The sequence below is a fragment of the Carcharhinus amblyrhynchos genome, chromosome 4, assembly GCF_965287045.1.
Source record: "Carcharhinus amblyrhynchos chromosome 4, sCarAmb.v2.hapA, whole genome shotgun sequence".
Classification (NCBI taxonomy): domain Eukaryota; kingdom Metazoa; phylum Chordata; class Chondrichthyes; order Carcharhiniformes; family Carcharhinidae; genus Carcharhinus; species Carcharhinus amblyrhynchos.
Genome location: NC_137327.1, coordinates 49,090,067 through 49,108,481, shown reverse-complemented (window position 1 = coordinate 49,108,481; position 18,415 = coordinate 49,090,067). Strand labels below are relative to the sequence as shown.

The 18,415-nt window shown below is 43.0% G+C and overlaps 1 protein-coding gene across 3 annotated transcripts in view; it reads left to right on the top strand.

The window, feature by feature from the left end:
• Positions 1-17,366, top strand: part of nup93 (nucleoporin 93) — a 128,042-nt gene extending 110,676 nt beyond the window's left edge. For all 3 annotated transcript variants that reach the window (XM_080187122.1, XM_080187119.1, XM_080187123.1), the window contains 5 exons: positions 4,708-4,826; positions 10,053-10,170; positions 11,047-11,130; positions 15,979-16,107; positions 17,136-17,366. In XM_080187122.1, the coding sequence (XP_080043248.1) occupies positions 4,708-4,826; positions 10,053-10,170; positions 11,047-11,130; positions 15,979-16,107; positions 17,136-17,246 (561 nt within the window). In that variant the 3' untranslated portion in view covers positions 17,247-17,366. The remainder of the gene's footprint in view (positions 1-4,707; positions 4,827-10,052; positions 10,171-11,046; positions 11,131-15,978; positions 16,108-17,135) is intronic.
• The last annotated feature ends 1,049 nt before the right edge of the window (positions 17,367-18,415 follow it).

Below are 18,415 nucleotides of genomic sequence, written 5' to 3'. Positions count from 1 at the left end.
AAAGGCTCTCACTGTCCACCCTATCCAATCCTCTGATCATCTTGTATGCCTCAATTAGGTCACTTCGTAACCTTCTTCTCTCTAATGAAAATAACCTCAAGTCCCTCAGCCTTTCCTCATAAGACCTTCCCACCATACCAGCCAACATCCTGGTAAACCTCCTCTGCACCTTTTCTAATGCCTCCACATCTTTCTTATAATGCAGTGACCAGAACTGTACGCAATACTCCAAGTGCGGCCGCACCAGAGTTTTGTACAGTTGTAACATGACCTCACAGCTCTGAAATTCGGTCCCTCTACCAATAAAAGCTAACACACTGTACACCTTCTTAACAACCTTATCAACCTGGGTGCCAACTTTCAGGGAGCTATGCACATGTACTCTGAGATCTCTCTGCTCGTCAACACTACTAAGAGTCCTTCCATTAGCCCTGTATTCTGTACTCCTGTTACTCTTACCAAAGTGAATCACCTCACACTTTTCCACATTAAACTCCATTTGCCACCTCTCAGCGCAGCTCTGCAGCTTATCTATGTCCCTCTGCAAACTGTAACATCCATCCTCACTGTCTACAACTCCTCCGACTTTGGTGTTGTCAGCAAATTTACTAGTCCATCCTTCTATACCCTCATCTAGGTCATTTATAAAAATGACAAACAGCAGTGGCCCCAAAACAGATCCTTGAGGTACACCACTTGTAACTGAACTCCAGGTTGAATATTTCCCATCAACCACCACCCTCTGTCTTCTATCAGCTAGCCAATTCCTGATCCAAACTGCTAAATCACTCTCAATCCCATGCACCTGCGTTTTCTGCAGTAGCCTACCATGGGGGAACCTTATCAAACGCTTTGCTAAAATCCATATACACCACGTCAACTGCCTTACCCTTATCCACCTCTTTGGTTACCTTTTCAAAAAACTCGATAAGGTTTGTGAGGCACGACCTACCCTTCACAAAACCGTGTTGACTATCCCTAATCAATTTATTTCTCTCTAGATGATTATAAATCCTATCCCTTATAATTCTTTCCAAAACTTTGCCCACAACAGAAGTAAGGCACACCGGTCTATAATTCCCAGGATGGTCTCTACTCCCCTTCTTGAACAAGGGGACAACATTTGCTGTCCTCCACTCTTCCGGCACTATACCTGTAGCCAATGACGACATGAAGATCAAAGCCAAAGGCGCTGCAATCTTGTCCCTAGCCTCCCAGAGAATCCTAGGGTAAATCCCATCCGGCCCAGGGGACTTATCTATTTTCATACTGTCAAGAATTGCTAACACCTCCTTATGTACCTCAATCCCGTCTAGTCTACAACCTGATATGACAGTATTCTCCTCGACTACACTGACTTTTTCCTGCGTGAATACTGACGAAAAATACTCATTCAGTGCCTCTCCTATCTCTTAAGGCTCCATGCACAACTTCCTACTGCTGTCTCTGACTGGCCCTAATCTTGCCCTAACCAATCTTTTATTCTTGACATACCTGCAGAAAGCTTTAGGGTTCTCCTTGATCCTATCCGCCAAAGTCTTCTCATGTCCTCTCTAGCTCTTCTTAACTCTCTCTTTAGCTCCTTCCTGGCTAATTTATAACTCTCCAGTGCCCTAACTGAGCCTTCACGTCCCATCTTTACATAAGCCGCCTCCTTCCTCTTCACCAGAGATTCAACTTCCTTAGTACACCACAGTTCCCTCGCTCGACCACTTCCTCCCTGCCTGACAGGTACATTTTTATCAAGGACTCACAGTAGCTGCTCCTTGAATAAGCTCCACATTTCAGATGTTCCCAGCCCCTGCAATTTCCTACTCCATCCTATGTATCTTAAATCTCGCCTAATAGCCTCATAATTACCTTTCCCCCAGCTATCATTTCTGCCCTTTGGTATATGCCTATCCCTTTCCATCACTAAGGTAAACGTAACCGAATTGTGGTCACTATCACCAAAGTGCTCACCTACCTTCAAGTCTAACACCTAGTCTGGTTCATTACCCAGTACCAAATCCAATGTAGCCTCACCTCTTGTTGGCCTATCTACATACTGTATCATGAAACCTTCCTGCACACGTTGGACAAAAACTGACCCCTCTAATGTGCTTGAACTATAGCTTTTCCAGTCGATATTTGTAAAGTTAAAGTCCCCCATAACAACTACCCTGTTACTTTCGCACCTATCCAGGATCATCTTTGCAATCCTTTCCTCTACATCTCTGGAACTTTTTGGAGGCCTATATAAAAAAAAACTCCCAACAAGGTGACCTCTCCTTCCCTGTTTCTAATCTCAGCCCATACTACCTCAATAGACAGGTCCACATCAAACATCCTTTCTGCCACCGTAATACTGTCCTTGACTAACAATGCCACGCCTCCCCCTCTGCTACCACCTTCTCTGCTCTGACTGAAACATCTGATCCCCGGAACCTGCAACAACCATTCCTGTCCCTGCTCTATCCATGTCTCTGAAATGGCCACAACATCGAAGTCCCAGGCACCAATCCAGGCTGCAAGTTCGTCCACCTTTATTGCACATGCTCCTCGCATTAAAGTATACACACTTCAAACTACCCTCCCGCCTGCTAATACACTGCTGTGACCTAGAAATCTTATCCATGACCTCCCTATTCTCATCCTCCTGTACATTGGAGCTACAATTCAGGTTCCCATCCCCCCTCTGAATCAGTTTAAACCCCCCCAAATAGCATTGGCAAATTCTCCCCCCCCACCCCCAGGTGCAGACCATCCCTCTTGTAGAGATCCCACCTACCCCAGAATGAGCCCCAATTGTCCAAGTATCTGAACCCTTCCCTCCTGCACCATCCCTTTACATAAGAACATAAGAAATAGGAGCAGGAGTAGGCCAACTAGCCCTTCGAGCCTGCCCCGCCATTCAATAAGATCATGGCTGATCTGTCGTGGCTCAGTTCCACATTCCCGCCATCTCCCCATAACCCTTAATCCCCTCTCTCATCAAAAACCCATCAACCCGCGTCTTAAAAATATTTAGCGAGGCAGCCTCCACCACTTCAACGGGCAGAGAATTCCAGAGATTCACCACCCTTTGAGTGAAGAAGTCCCTCCTCAACTCTGTTCTAAACCGCCCCCCCTTTATCTTGAGGCTATGCCCCCTAGTCCTACTATCCTTTCTGAGCGGGAAGAGTCTCTCCACCTCTATCCTATCCATCCCATTCATCATCTTATACGTTTAGACACGAGTTCAAATGTTCTCTCTCTCTAGTCTTCTCCATGCTATCCCGCGGCACAGGTAACAAACCAGAGATAACCACTCTTTGTTTTAGCCCTAAGCTTCCCCCCCAACTCCCTGAATTTCTGCTTAATATCCCCGTCCCTTTTCCTACCTATGTCATGGGTGCCTACATGAACCACAACTTGGGGCTGGTTCCCCTCCCCCTTAAGGATCTCGAACACTCAATCAGAACACTGATCCTTTGTGACTTGATGTGAAAGCCTGCTTTACATTTCAACAGTAGGACCCGTGAAGTTGTTAAACATACTACAGTCCTACTCAAGCAGCAAAGTCGGTTCACGCCCTTATGCACTGTGCCAAAGGATAGTGGAAGGTAGTTTCATGCCTTCTTATGTCCATATGCTCAGCTCTCAATCTTCCATACGCCTGTTAGAACATAGAACATTACAGCGCAGAACAGGCCCTTCGGCCCACGATGTTGCGCTGACCAATTAAAAAAGCAATGACCCTCTAACCTAAAGCAATCCCTTTCCATCCATAAACCTATTCACGGATCTCTTAAACGCCCCCAAACTAGGTGCATCTACAACTGCAGCAGGCAGGGCATTCCAATCCCTCACCACCCTCTGGGTAAAGAACCTACCTCTGACATCCGTCCTATAACTACCACCCCTTAATTTAAAGTTATGCCCCCTCGTGCTAGCTTTCTCCATCCGAGGAATGTTGTGGGATGGTAGAGCAGAGGCCAGGTACTCCCACAAGATCGGAGAATTATCGCACATCATCCTTGCACCTCTTTCCAACTGATGTCAAGAAACAAAGCCAGTTTGCTCCCTGCTTCCTATTTTACAAATGTCAAACAATGGCAATGATCAAGATGACAAAGGAAGTGTAAAATAAAATCAAAAATTGTGTTTCTGAAACAGATTTTCTGCCCAGCCAGTTAAAAAATGCCTCGGTTCCTAGGGTTACTTTATCCATCAAGCTTGTCAATATAGACAGCTTTAGAGTGAGAGAAACAGAAATTTACATCCAAAGTCTTGCTATTTTAAAGACGTCAGTGTAAACCCTGTAGACTTTTGTTTTATCCTGATGAACTGCGATCAACGGGGACGAATTTTCACCTGCATCCAGTAGAAAGCCAGCAATAGTGAAGGACTGACTGATCCTCGTTGATTGCAATAGAAGCGAAAGAGGACAACTAAACTTCTTCCCCTCATTTCCACTAGCCAGTAGAAGTGAACATATGCCCCAGTGAAAGTCATGGGGCACAGCTGTACAAGCCATTGAGGCCTGTGGCTCTAATCTTAAAATTGGAAGCCTCACAATAATGCTGATAATCCATTGTCTGTCATTTTCTGTACAGGTAGTTTATCATCTTTGACCTAAACAGCTCAGAAAACCTAACCAGTCTGGTGCAGAATCTTGTTTCAGGTTTTGTATGTGTAGAAAATTTTAACCAGTAGATTAATGCACTGTAAACATTCTATCTCCAGAATCCAGACAAGGTCCTGGAGCTGATGAACAAACTATTGAGTCCTGTGATTCCACAAATCAGTGCACCCCAGTCTAATAAAGAACGATTGAAAAACATGGCACTTTCAGTAGCTGAGAGGTAAGAGCATAGGTTCAACCAGCAGGGATTTTATTCATACATGGGATGTGGGCATCACTAGCTGGGCGAGCATTTATTGCCCATCCCTATTTGCCCTTGAACTTAATGCATTTCAGAGGGCATTTTAAGAGTGAACCACATTTATGTGGATCTGAGTCACTTGTAGACTGGACCAGGTAATACAGGCAGCTTTCCTTTCTTAAAGAGCATTAGTGAACCACATAGGTCTTTACTACAATCGGCAATGGTTTCATACTCATTGTTAGACTTCTAATTCCAGATTTTTATTGAATTTAAATTTCACCATCTGCCATAGTAGGAATCAAACCTACATCCCCAGATCATTACCTTGGATTTCTGGGTTTCTGGTCCAGTGACAATATCACTACGTCCCGCACCACTACATAATCACCTCCCCACCACAGTTTTTATGTTAACTCTTGCATCAAGGTAATGGAAAATGCCTTATTTAAAATTGGGCTGTTAATTATTTACCAATACGTCATAGCGTGCTCTCAATTGGAAATGCTTTGCATGTATGCTTCAGTTAAATTTAATTATCTCAAGCAGCTCATAAACATAATTTGAACTGAGTTTTCAGCCCTTTAAAACTTATCTGATTTAAAATGGGTAAGAATGAATATTTTTTAAAGCAGGAAATGTTATATTGCTCTTACAACTTGTCGATATAGACAACTTTAGAGCAAGTGAAACAGTCAGTAAGATATACCACTTAGATACTCTATATTGGCTTGGTGGTGGAGCTAATTGTCAAATAATTCAGAATTTTGAAAGATACCGGTAAATTGCACATTAGTAATTGTTAATATTCAAGAAGTTTATGCTGGTGACTGTTGGGACGTTGAGAAATTTCAAACAGAAAATGTAACCTATTCATTTTTCCAAAAATAACTTGCATTTCCATAGCGTTCATCGCATAAAGGAAAAAAAGCCCCAATAGATTTGTGACAGAGTATTACAGACAGGAGGGGATTTAATTTAAACAGCTCTGATTTATCCTCTCATCACCTCTCCATAAATAGAAAGATATTTTGATTTGGTGTTCCCCTTTTATAACTGGTGGTGTATTTCCCAATTCAGCTTTGGTGTGAACTTTTTATTTTTAAGCTTATGGCTAACTCAAAGAAAGGATAAACTCAGGGTTAATTCATTTGCATACTCAAAAATGCAGGAGTGGGGTGTCACTATGTAGCCTCTGTGCATTTATGTAATCAACAGGGGCGGGGGGGGGGGAAGTAAGATTGACAGAGCAAATACCATGGAGCAAAGAATTATTGTTTTACGTGAGTCCAGAATCAAGTCCAATTACCCAACTTTTACAGAGGTCAGCAGGTTGAAAAATATTGCTGGATAATTCACTCTTCCTGTAGAGATGACTTCCGCAGTGAGGTGGACAAAAAGGGATTAATTCGTCTTGTAGACAATTGTGTTGAAGTTCAGGAGTTCCAGTAGAAGCAGTGTAGATGTTGGGGGGGAGGAGGGGTGCAGATGTTTGAAATTGGCCATAGCTGCCCTCTTGTGGTGCTACTTGGTTGATGGAAAGACAGCAGACTGAACTTTGCAGTTGCACAAGGCAATATTACCAGTTCCTTCAGCTGAGGGAATTGGGCGGGGAGTGGCCATATCACATAACTCCCACCTCGCCACTTTGGCTGCGTCAAAGATTGTATATCTCTTTGCCTGGGTTCCTGGTCTGGTCAATGTTCTGACTATTAATAATTGCAAGGGAGAGTTGCAAGACTGTTTGTCCCAGCAGACTAATAGGATCCAGTGGCCAGACCTGGCTTATAAAATATAGATAACTTTTGTATAATTCCCTTTGAATTTAGTCTTTGCAATTCACAGGGTTGTTCACATATCTTCAGAGATAGTGAGGCACAAATTTCTTCAATCCTTCCTGATTAGCTCCTATTGTTCGAGGATCATAACCAGACATGTCTTCATAAGAACATAAGAAATAGGAGCAGGAGTAGGCCATCTAGCCCTTCGAGCCTGCCCCGCCATTCAGTAAGATCGTGGCTGATCTGTCGTGTCTCAGTTCCACATTCCCGACCTCTCCCCATAACCTTTAATCCCCTTGTCTATCAAAAACCTATCAACCTGCGTCTTAAATATATTTAGCGAGGCAGCCTCCACTACTTCAACGGGCAGAGATTCACCACCTTTTGAGTGAAGAAGCTCCTCCTCAACTCCGTTCTAAAACCGCCCCCCCCCCCCCCCCCCCCCCTTATCTTGAGGCTGTGCCCTCTAGTCCTACTGTCCTTTCTGAGCGGGAAGAGCCTCTCCACCTCTATCCTATCCATCCCATTCATCATCTTATACGTCTCAATGAGATCTCCCCTCATTCTTCTAAACTCTAACGAGTACAAGCCTAGTTTATTCAGCCTCTCCTCATTGTTCAACCCCCTCAACTCCGGCATCAGCCTCGTAAACCTCCTCTGCACTCCCTCCAAGGCCAAAATATCCTTGCGTAAGCGCGGCGACCAAAACTGCACACTGTACTCCAGCTGCGGCCTCACCAGTGCCCTGTTCAGTTGCAGCAAGACCTCCCTACTTTTATATTCAATCCCCCTCGCTATGAAGGCCAGCATCCCATTCGCCTTCCTGACCACCTGCTGCACCTGCAGGCTGGGTTTTTGCGACTCGTGCACAAGGACCCCGAGGTCCCTCTGCACCGTCACATGCTGCAGTTTTTCGCCATGTAAGTAATAGTCCTTCCTACCATTATTCCTACCAAACTGGACAACTTCACACTTGCCAACATTAAATTCCATTTGCCAATTCCTGGCCCATTCGCCCAGCCTATCTAGATCCTTCTGCAGCCTTTCCACACCCTCCGCACAATTTGCCATTCCACCAATCATGGTGTCATCAGCAAATTTCGACACCATACACTCGGTTCCCTCCTCCAGATCATCTATATAAACGGTAAATAGCTGAGGCTCCAGCACCGACCCCTGGGGCACTCCACTAGTCACCAACCGCCAATCCGAATAGCACCCATTGACCCCCACTCTCTGCCTCCTATTTGACAGCCATTCAGTCATTGTTAAACTGGACAATGACTTTTTAAAGTTTTGGTATTGGTAGATATATATTGCATTAAAAAAAATGTAGAATGTGGTCTTAGCTGTGTTACACAGAGCATAAAATAGTTTTGGGAGATAAATTCAAGAGACCAGGAGTATATTGTTCACACTGCTGCATGTGGGGACTAGCTGTGTGCAACTGACTCTGTTTCTTACATTACAATAGTGACTATGCATTAGAAAATGCTTAATTGGCTGTAAAATCTTTTGAAATGTCCAGATGTTGTTCTTTTTATTACCTGGATTGGCGGCAATGCTGGAGTAAAAGCAGGCTATGCCATCCTGAACAATCTAGATTTTGGAGGGTGGACAGAGCCAACAGGCAAATATCTAAAGCTTTGAGGCACTTATGAGCAACAAGAGGGGAGGAAAAGACTTTGAACAAAAGAAGGAGGTGTTAGAACTAGCAAAGACATGCTTAGAAAGCTGGGTTTAGAGTTGGCCTTAAAGAAGGAACATGAGGTAGAGAAAATTAATGGAGAAAAATCTGGAGTAGTGTTCTGAGTTCCTGAAAATGTGACTGCTCAGCTAAAGAGGTCAGAGGAACCAAAAGATTGAGAGAGATATGATGGTTGTAGAGTGGTCCAGGCTTGGTAATCTCCTATCTTTGTAAACTTCTATCCAGTCTCCCATCTTTTCCCCTAAAGTCCTTGAGTAGTTACCTGCTTCCAGTTGCATGCACATTTTCCCTGTTTGAATCTCTCCAATCGGGTTTTTTGCCTCATCACACCACCAAGATGGTTCTTATCAAAGTCACAAATGACATCCTATGTAACAGTGTCAAAGATAAACTATTCCTCCTTGTCCTCCTTTACCTGGCTTCAGCCTTTGACATTTGACTATACCAGCCTGCTCCAATGTTCTTGGCTGGGACTGCACTCAACCAAAGACCAGAGAATCATTTACAAAGATTTCCAGCTACCATGTTGTTGGCTCCGGTGTGTGCAAAGATCTATTCTCGGCCCCTTCATTTCAGTGGCATCTGAAAACAGAATATAATTTTTGTATGTGTATACTGATCATTCCAAATTTTATCACATCACCTTCTATTGACCTCTCTACTCTCTCTAAATTGACAAACTGGTTATCTGACATACAGTACTGAATGTGCAAAGATTTTCTCCAACTATACCAACATTTTATTTGGTCCCAACTACTGACTCCATCCCTCTCCCAAGCAACTGTCTGAAGCTGAACCACATTTTGCAACCTTGGTGTCATTTGACTCATGATAAGCTTTTGGCTAAGTTTCCATACCATCGCTAAAGCACTCATTCCTACCGCTGTAGCATTGTCCAATTCCATCCCTCTGCTTATCTGCTACTAAAGCCCTCATCCACCTTTTTGTTACCATAAGACATAGGAGCAGAATTAGGCCACCTGGCCCATCGAGTCTGCTCCGCCACTCAATCATGGCTGAAGTTTTCTTATCCTCATTCTCCTACCTCTAGACTTGACTATTGCAACACATTGCTGGCCAGCCTCCTACATTTTACTCCCTATAAAATTGAATTCATCCATAACTCTCTTCCAGGCATCCTAACTTGCACCAAATCCCATTTCTCCATTACCCCTCTGCTTCGGGATCTGCATTGGATCTCAGTCAAGCAACACTTCGATTTTTAAATTCTCGTAATCCTCCTGTGGCCTTACCCCTCCTTATCTCTAATTTCCAATCCCAAACCCCTCCAAACTACCCATATTTCTCCAATTCTGGAATCTTGTGTCCTTATTTTAACCACTCAACCCTTAATGGCTGTGCCTTCAGCTGCTGCCAAGGTCCCAAGTTTTGGAATTCTCTCTCCAAACCTCTCTGCCTTTTTCCTCCTTCCAGGCATTCCTTAAAACCTGCCTCTTTGACTAAGCATCAACTCTAATAACGCTTTATGTGGTGTGGTGTTCATGTTTTAGAACACGCCTGTGAATGTCCTGGCTCAACATTAAAAGTACTATATAAATAAAAGTTGTTAGAGGTAAGGAAACAATGTGATTTATTGACAGATTTTAAAAAGATAAGTTGAATCACTACTGTGCTGAATTTGTCACAAAATAACAAAATCAGTGTCACTAACATCCAGATAATGTTTCCTTAAGATAACTTCCCTGTTTTTGCTAGATATCGGAATCGTGGAGTTGCTGCAGAAAAGTCAATTGATTGCACATTCTATCTTCTTCTGGACCTAATTACCTTTTTTGATGAGTACCATTCTGGCAATATTGACAGAGCGATTGATGTGAGTTATTTATATTTTCATTTCATTAAATGATAGTAAACATTCCCACGTTACAACAGCGAGTAGACTTCAAAAGTGCTTCATTAGCTATAAAGCACTGGAGGTGCATGGTAGTTGTGAAAAAGGCAATTATAAATACAAGCGGCACAGTGGTTAGCACTGCTGCCTCAGAGCCAGGGACCCAGGTTTGATTCCCAGCTTGAGGCACTGCCTGTGGAGTGTGTTTTCCCCATGTCTATGTGGCTTTCCTCCAGGTGTTCTGGTTTCGTCCAATGTTTGGATGAGGGGGGAGAGCCTGAGTGGAATGCTGTTTCAGAGATTAAGTGCAGACTCCTTGGACTGAATGGCCTCTTTCTGCACTGTAGGAATGCAATGGTTTTTCTATTCCTCTTCACTAAACCAATAATGTTCCAATCCTGAATAAAGGTTTATCTTGAGAAGTTGTTTTCTGTCCCAAGACAGTGGCAGAAACATTGGTTAAGAATTAGTTTCCACAGCAGCCTAAGGAGAGCAGCAGTGACTTGCTGCTGTTCTCTAAGTACTGATCAATTCAATAAACTGTCATACTGTCATGTTTAAAGTTGTGTTTTCTGTAGTTATGATCAGGATAACTTTGATAGGCATTTTTTTAAATTACATTGAAAGGCCTTTTCTCTTATTATCAAGCATTTAAAACGTAAATTTGGTGACACAGCCACTGCTTGATTATCTGATCTTCCCACCCATTGTTTCCAGCCTTAAATGTTGAGCATTGTGGGCCTTTCTCCAAGCTTCTCAACTAAACATCAATGTTCTTGTGTTTGATTTTAACGTGGTCTGTCTAACTGTACTGCCGCCGCCTCCTCCTCCTCCTCCTCACCCCCCCCCCCCAAATAGGTCATGGAAAGACTGAAACTCGTTCCTCTTAGTCAGGAGAGCGTTGAAGAGAGAGTTGCAGCTTTCAGAAATTTCAGTGATGAGGTAAGAAGCTTTTTAACTGGGGATAGCTTGCTTTAATATAATTGTCAATGATCCTTTAAAAGATGTGAAAATCCTGGCTTGTTATTGCAGCAGTCCCTAGTACAGTAAATTCAAAAATAGATGCCACATTGAAAAGGTGCAAAATTTAACATAGAATTTACTTATTCCTTTCTGTCTGAATGACTCCACCTTATTTCTGATATCCAGAGTATGAAAAAATTGCCATAATTGTGACAGGGTTGCATAGCTTAACCACTTTCTATTCTGTTCTGAGGAACATATCCAGGGTGAAAATCTCCAGTGTACTAGCTACAAGAGCCCTGTCAAAGTAAATTTAGGCTTTCCCCTCAGACACAGGTTTACAGCACACATTTATTGACCATTTGGGCATTCCTGCTCAAATAATGTAAAAGGAAATGTGAGAAATGGGGAAAAAATTAAATTGTTACTGAAGAGGCTTCTCTGTAGAGGTTGGAACTAAGTAGTAGACATTTAATGTAATCAAAATATACACTAAGTGCTGTTTAAAAAAAACTGGCAGAGTGCTTGAAAAGATGGTGGAAACATAAGAACATAAGAAATAGGAGCAGGAGTAGGCCATCTAGCCCTTCGAGCCTGCCCCGCCATTCAGTAAGATCATGGCTGATCTGTCGTGTCTCAGTTCCACATTCCCGCCCTCTCCCCATAACCCTTAATCCCCTCTCTTATCAAAAACCCATCAACCCACGTCTTAAAAATATTTAGCGAACTAGCCTCCACCACTTCAACGGGCAGAGAATTCCAGAGATTCACCACCCTTTGAGTGAAGAAGTTCCTCCTCAACTCCGTTCTAAACCGCCCCCCCTTTATCTTGAGGCTGTGCCCCCTAGTCCTACTATCCTATCTGAGCGGGAAGAGTCTCTCCACCTCTATCCTATCCATCCCATTCATCATCTTATACGTCTCAATGAGATCTCCCCTCATTCTTCTAAACTCTAACGAGTACAAGCCTAATTTATTCAGTCTCTCCTCATAGCTCAACCCCCTCAACTCCGGCATCAGCCTAGTAAACCTCCTCTGCACTCCCTCCGAGGCCAAAATATCCTTGCGTAAGTACGGCGCCCAAAACTGCACACAGTACTCCAGCTGCGGCCTCACCAATGCCCTATACAGCCACAGCAAGACCTGCCTACTTTTATATTCAATCCCCCTCGCTATGAAGGCCAGCATCCCATTCGCCTTCCTGACCACCTGCTGCACCTGCAAGCTGGGTTTTTGCGACTCATGCACAAGGACCCCGAGGTCCCTCTGCACCGTCGCCTGCTGCAGTTTTTCGCCACGTAAGTAATAATCCTTCCTACCATTATTCCTACCAAAGTGGACCACCTCACACTTGCCAACATTAAACTCCATTTGCCATTTCCTGGCCCATTTGCCCAGCCTATCTAGATCCTTCTGTAGACTCTCCCCACCCTCCGCACAATTTGCCGTTCCACCAATCTTGGTGTCATCAGCAAATTTCGACACCATACACTCGGTTCCCTCCTCCAGATCATCTATATAAATGGTAAATAGCTGAGGCCCCAGCACCGACCCCTGGGGCACTCCACTAGTCACCATCCGCCAATCCGAATAGCACCCATTGACCCCCACTCTCTGCCTCCTATTTGACAACCAATCCTCTGTCCACGCTAACACCCTACCCCCAACTCCATGTCCCCTGACCTTCTGCAATAACCTCTTGTGAGGTACCTTGTCAAACGCCTTCTGAAAATCAAGAAAGACCACATCCACTGGCTCTCCTCTATCCACCGCCCTAGACACATCCTCATAGAACGCCAGTAAGTTTGTCAGAGACGACTTCCCTTTAACGAAACTGTGCTGCGTCTGCTCTATCAAGCAGTTCCCCTCAAGATGCCTTGCTATTTCCTCCTTGATGACAGATTCTAACATTTTACCTACAACAGACGTTAAACTAACCAGCCTATAATTCCCTGCCTTTTGCCTGGCACCCTTCTTAAACAACGGCGTAACATTAGCCGTTTTCCAATCTTCCGGCACTTCCCCAGAATCCAGCGACGTCTGGAAAATAACCACCAAGGCATCCACTATCACCTCCGCCATTTCTTTCAGAACTCTCGGATGCATTCCATCCAGTCCTGGCGACTTGTCCACAATCAGCCCCTCCAGTCTGTCAAGCACCGCCTGTCTAGTAACAGTAATGTCATTAAGACTCTCCAGACCTACCACCTTTCCATCTCTAACACCCGGCAAATTATTCACGTCCTCCTCCGTGAAGACAGAAACAAAAAGTTATTCAAGACCTCAGCCATATCCCCATCCCCTACCACTAAGTCCCCCTTCTCATCCTCTAAGGGACCAACGCTCACCCTAGCCAGCCTCTTCCTTTTTATATATTTATAAAAACTCTTGCTATCCTTTTTTATATTAAGCACTAGCCCAGCTTCATAGTTTCTCCTACCCTTCTTTATCAACTTCTTTGTCAATCCTTGTTGACATTTAAACCTCTCCCAATCCTCTTCTCGCCCACTACTCTTAGCTACTCTAAACGCCTCCGCTTTTAATTTAACACTTTCCTTCACCTCCTTCGTTATCCACGGCTTATTACCTCTCCTCCTACTGTCAACCAAATTTAATAACTTGAGCACAGCATTGGAGGGGAGCCTAATTGGATAGTTCTTTCAGAGTCAAACAGACAGTTTGAGATGAATGACATATTTCTGCATTATAGTGCTCTATGGTCAAGAGTTTCATGGCTCTCCCTTCTATTCCTTTGGCCCATTGTACCTCGTGTTACGACGAGTTCTCAATCAAGCTCTCTCCAAGAAAATAGGATGGTAATAGCAGGGGATTTTAACTTTCCCAATATTGACTGGGACAGCCATAGTATTAGAGGGTTGGATGGAGAGAAATTTGTTGAGGGTATTCAAAAGGAATTTCTCATTCAGTATGTGGATGGCCTGACTAGAGAGGGGGGCAAAACTTGACCTCTTGGGAAGTAAGGAAAGGCAGGTGATAGAAGTGTTAGTGAGGGATCACTTTGGGACCAGTGACCATAATTCTGTTAGTTTTAAGATAGCTATGGAGAATGATAGGTCTGTCCCAAAAGTTAATATTCTAAATTAGGGCAAGGCCAATTTTGATGGTATCAGGCAGAAACTTTCAAAAGATGATAGGAGGAGTCTGTGGGAAGGCAAACGGTTGTCTGGTAAGTGGCATGCTTTCAAAAGTGTGTCAACCAGCGTTCAGGGTAAGCACGTTCCTCTTAGAGTGAAAGGCAAGGCTAGTAAAAGGAGGGAACCCTGGATGAGTTGGGACATTGAGGCCCTGGTTAACAAGAAGGAGGAGGCACGTGACATGCAAAGGCAGCTGGGATCAGGTGAATCCCTTGAAGAGTATAGGGGATGTAGGAGAAGAGTTAAGAGAGAAATCAGGTGGGCAAAAAGAGGTCATAAGATTGTTTTGGCAGATAAGGCAAAGGAGAATCCAAAGAGCTTCTACAAGGTCATAAAGGCCAAAAGTGTAACTAGGAAGAGAGTACGGCCTCACAAGGATCAACAAAGTCATCCTTGTGCGGATCCACAAGAGATGGATGAGATCCTAAATTAATATTTCTCTATTTATTTAGAAAAGCTTGGATGTTAGGGTACTTGGGGAATTAAATGGCGATGTCTTGAGGAGTGTACATATTACAGAGAAGGAAGTGCTGGTAGTCTTAAAGCGCATCAAGGTAGATAAATCATCGGGATCTGATGAAGTGTATCCCAGGACATTGTGGGAGGCTCGGGAGCAAATTGCAGGTCCCCCAGCAGAGATATTTCAATCATCGATAGTCATAGGTGAGGTGCCTGAAGATTGGAGAGTGGCAAATATTGTGCTTTGTTTAAAATGGGCTGCAGGGAAAAGCCTGGGAACTGCAGGCCAGTGAGCCTCACGTCTGTGGTGGGTAAGTTGTTGGAACATATTTTGAGAGACAGGATCTGCAGGCATTTAGGGATGCAAGGACTGATTAGGGACAGTCAACATGTGAATGGAATATCATGTCTCACAAATTCGATTGAATTTTTTAAAGGGGTAACCAAGAAGATAGATGAGAGCAGTGCAGTTGATGTTGTCTTCATGGACTTTAGCAAGGCCTTTGAGAAGGTACCACATGGTAGGTTGTTGCATAAGATTAAATCTCATGGGATCCAGGGGGAGGTAGCTAAATGGATACAAAATTGGCTTGATGACCAAAGCCAGAAGGTGATTGTAGAGAGTTGTTTTTCAAACTGGAGGCCTGTGACCAGCAGTGTGCCTCAGGGATCAGTGCTGGGTCCACTGTTTTCTCATGTATATTAATGATCTGAATGAAGACATAGGAGGCATGATCAGTAAGTTTGCAGATAACACCAAGATTGGTAGCATAGTGGACAGTGAAGAAGGTTATCTCGGATTGCAATGGGATTTTGATCAGTTGGGCCAGTGGGCTGACAAGTGGCAGATGAAGTTTAATTTAGATAAATGCGAGCTGATGCATTTTGGTAGGTTGAACCAGGGCAAGACTTAGTAAGGAAACGTTACTCAGACTTAATAAAAAAGGGCAGCACAGACAAGTTGGGCCGAAGGGCCTGTTTTCATGACTCTGACTGCATAAGGCAGGCCATTAAGATAGCCTATGATGGTGATACTGTTTTTTTTTACCATTTTAACATGCAGTGTTTTTCCATTATGGAAAGCAAAGTTTTTGTTTGCAGAAAAATTTGGAATGTCTGCCACTTCCATCTGTTTAGCTTATCTACCCATGAGACATGAGGTAAGAGGAGATTGTACAGCAACTAATGGCAATACTAAATCTGGTCTATACAGATTAGACACAACCTGTCTGAAGTGCTGCTAGCCACCATGAATATTCTATTCACCCAGTATAAGAGATTGAAGGGCACAAGTCCAGCCACCCCAGCCAGATCTCAATGTGTGATGGAGGACAGAGACTCGGTAAGATTACATTCAGCAACATGTTGCCAGTAGACGATTTTACTGTCTATTTGAGCTATTGAAATATGCTAAACTGGGCCAGCTGATTTAACGAATAATTGGAAAACCTCAAGTGATCTACTGGTGAACTGTCAAACTTGGTTTTCAGAGGCACCATAGCATTAACTTCTGTAAGCTTAAATGATTCTCAAAAGACCTAGGGGAAGGTTGAATTTTTGGTGAGACAAAATTAAAAATTGGACAGAATAAAATTTGGAGAGAATTTGCAGATTCAAGGAATAAAGTTGATATTAGGAATTAACTGAAAGAATTACCCATCTCCATTAGTCTGCATATTTTGAGATTCACAATATTTACAAATTTAAATAAATTTTAAACAATATATTTTGGTGCATAAAATTTGCAAATGGTGCTGTTATTTCGTGTATGCAATTTGTTGTTGGATTCATTTGAGCTTCGCCCACCTATGGTGTTGCCTTTATTATTTGTCCTGATAAAAGAAAACAAACTTAAGGTCATGTTTAGGAATTAAAGGTTTAATTTCTTTTTCGCTCTCCAAAACCACATGCCATTCCCTGATTGCGCAGGGAACAATCACCTTTTCCAGGCTTTTAATCACTCTTCAGAAAAAGTGAAGGAGTGCCTATGTTGATTTGGACCTTTTGTGTGGGGTAGACACCTCTGTTTGCCAATCTGAGCTGGGGAAAGATACCAGTGTGTGTGGAAGCATGTGCCAGAAGCCATGTTGGTATCAGCATTCCAATACAGGGAAACAGAGAGCAGGTTAAATGTCATTTTAAGAGAATATGAGAAGTAACAGTTTCTAAATAACACTTGCTGTGGTGCTGGTGGTATAATTTTTGTGAATTGTAAAACTTCCTTTCAATTGAGACTGTTAAGATACTGCAATTGCAAAACAATTATGTCCATCTTGTAACAGCAGTTTGTTTCATTTGGAAACCCTTTCAACAGATGCCCTGATATAGTGTCTCTAACAGTTTATTTTTGTTTGGTTTCTTTCTTTGCAGCAACTCAGAAGCCAGGCACGTGCCCTGATAACATTTGCTGGAATGATACCATATAGAATGGCTGGCGACACGAATGCACGTCTGGTGCAAATGGAGGTCCTCATGAATTGACAAAGTTGTGGGGAGTTGTCATACTGGAGCAGTAATCCAGTGGTGTAGTAATAGATTTTTATACTCAGAATTCTTTTTTGTATTTTTCAGATTGGAAATAAAATTATCTTTCCTGCTTAACATTTGTTTTTGAAAAATCTTGTTTTCATTCATTTGAATCCTAAGCGATCAAATAAGAGAGAAATGGCAAATCTGTTCTTGTGAACTTTGGTACCACAGTAATATAAATGAAGAAGCTGTGATACATTTTGTTGAAAGAAATGGGATTATCTACCCTAGAAATTTTTCATAGAAAATGATCACTGCAGTTCTGGCTGTTTAAAAAAAGAAATCATTAGCCTCCTTGGGAAATGGTTGCACATATGTGTGAATATGCTTAATGTTGGGAGCAGATTTTTTTTTAGAAACCGCAACTTGATTATTAATGTGAAATGTGACGGAATTGTTCTTTCTGAATATTATTCCTGTTTACAGATCTTTTGGCATGCAACAATTCAGTCTGTTGTGCCTGTGCAGCAATTTGGAAGTTATCTAACTATCGCAATCCCCTGCTTATTCCCTGTGACCCAACAATTTTATTTTTCAAATACATAGCCAATTCCATCCAACCACCCTTTCCACAGTGCATTATGAGTCAACTCGATGCAAAAACATAATCCTAAATAAGATTTCTAATTTCCTTTCTGGTTGAGATGAAACAGCCTTAATGTCATTATTAAATTTTATATTTAGATATAAAATGCAGAACAGTAGCCATTAGGAGCTTGGCATTAATTCCTTTCCAGCTCCTTTAGCAATCAACTGTGCCATTGTTGAGATCGTTGTATGAGGACTTGCAGCAAGTAATCTGTTGTGGTATAAGGAGTAAACCAATAATTCCAAAGTGCTGAATTTCAATTTTTTGTTTGTCAGTCTTCACTGCCAGATTTTTCTCCCTGCCTTCCTGAAGGCATTGACTCCTTGTTGACACGTGTATCTCTGTAGAGCTGGAATTTTAAATCCCTGCCTCCCAGCCTCTGGTGCCTCACTGAGAAGGCCATTTTAAGTCCTCATGCACTGTGTGCTGCAGTATCAGGAGTCACCAGATAGACAGTAGGAGTAGACAACATGCCCATCCCATCTCACCCCCATTCTCACACTGCGGTGCCGAGAACAATTTCGCACCTACC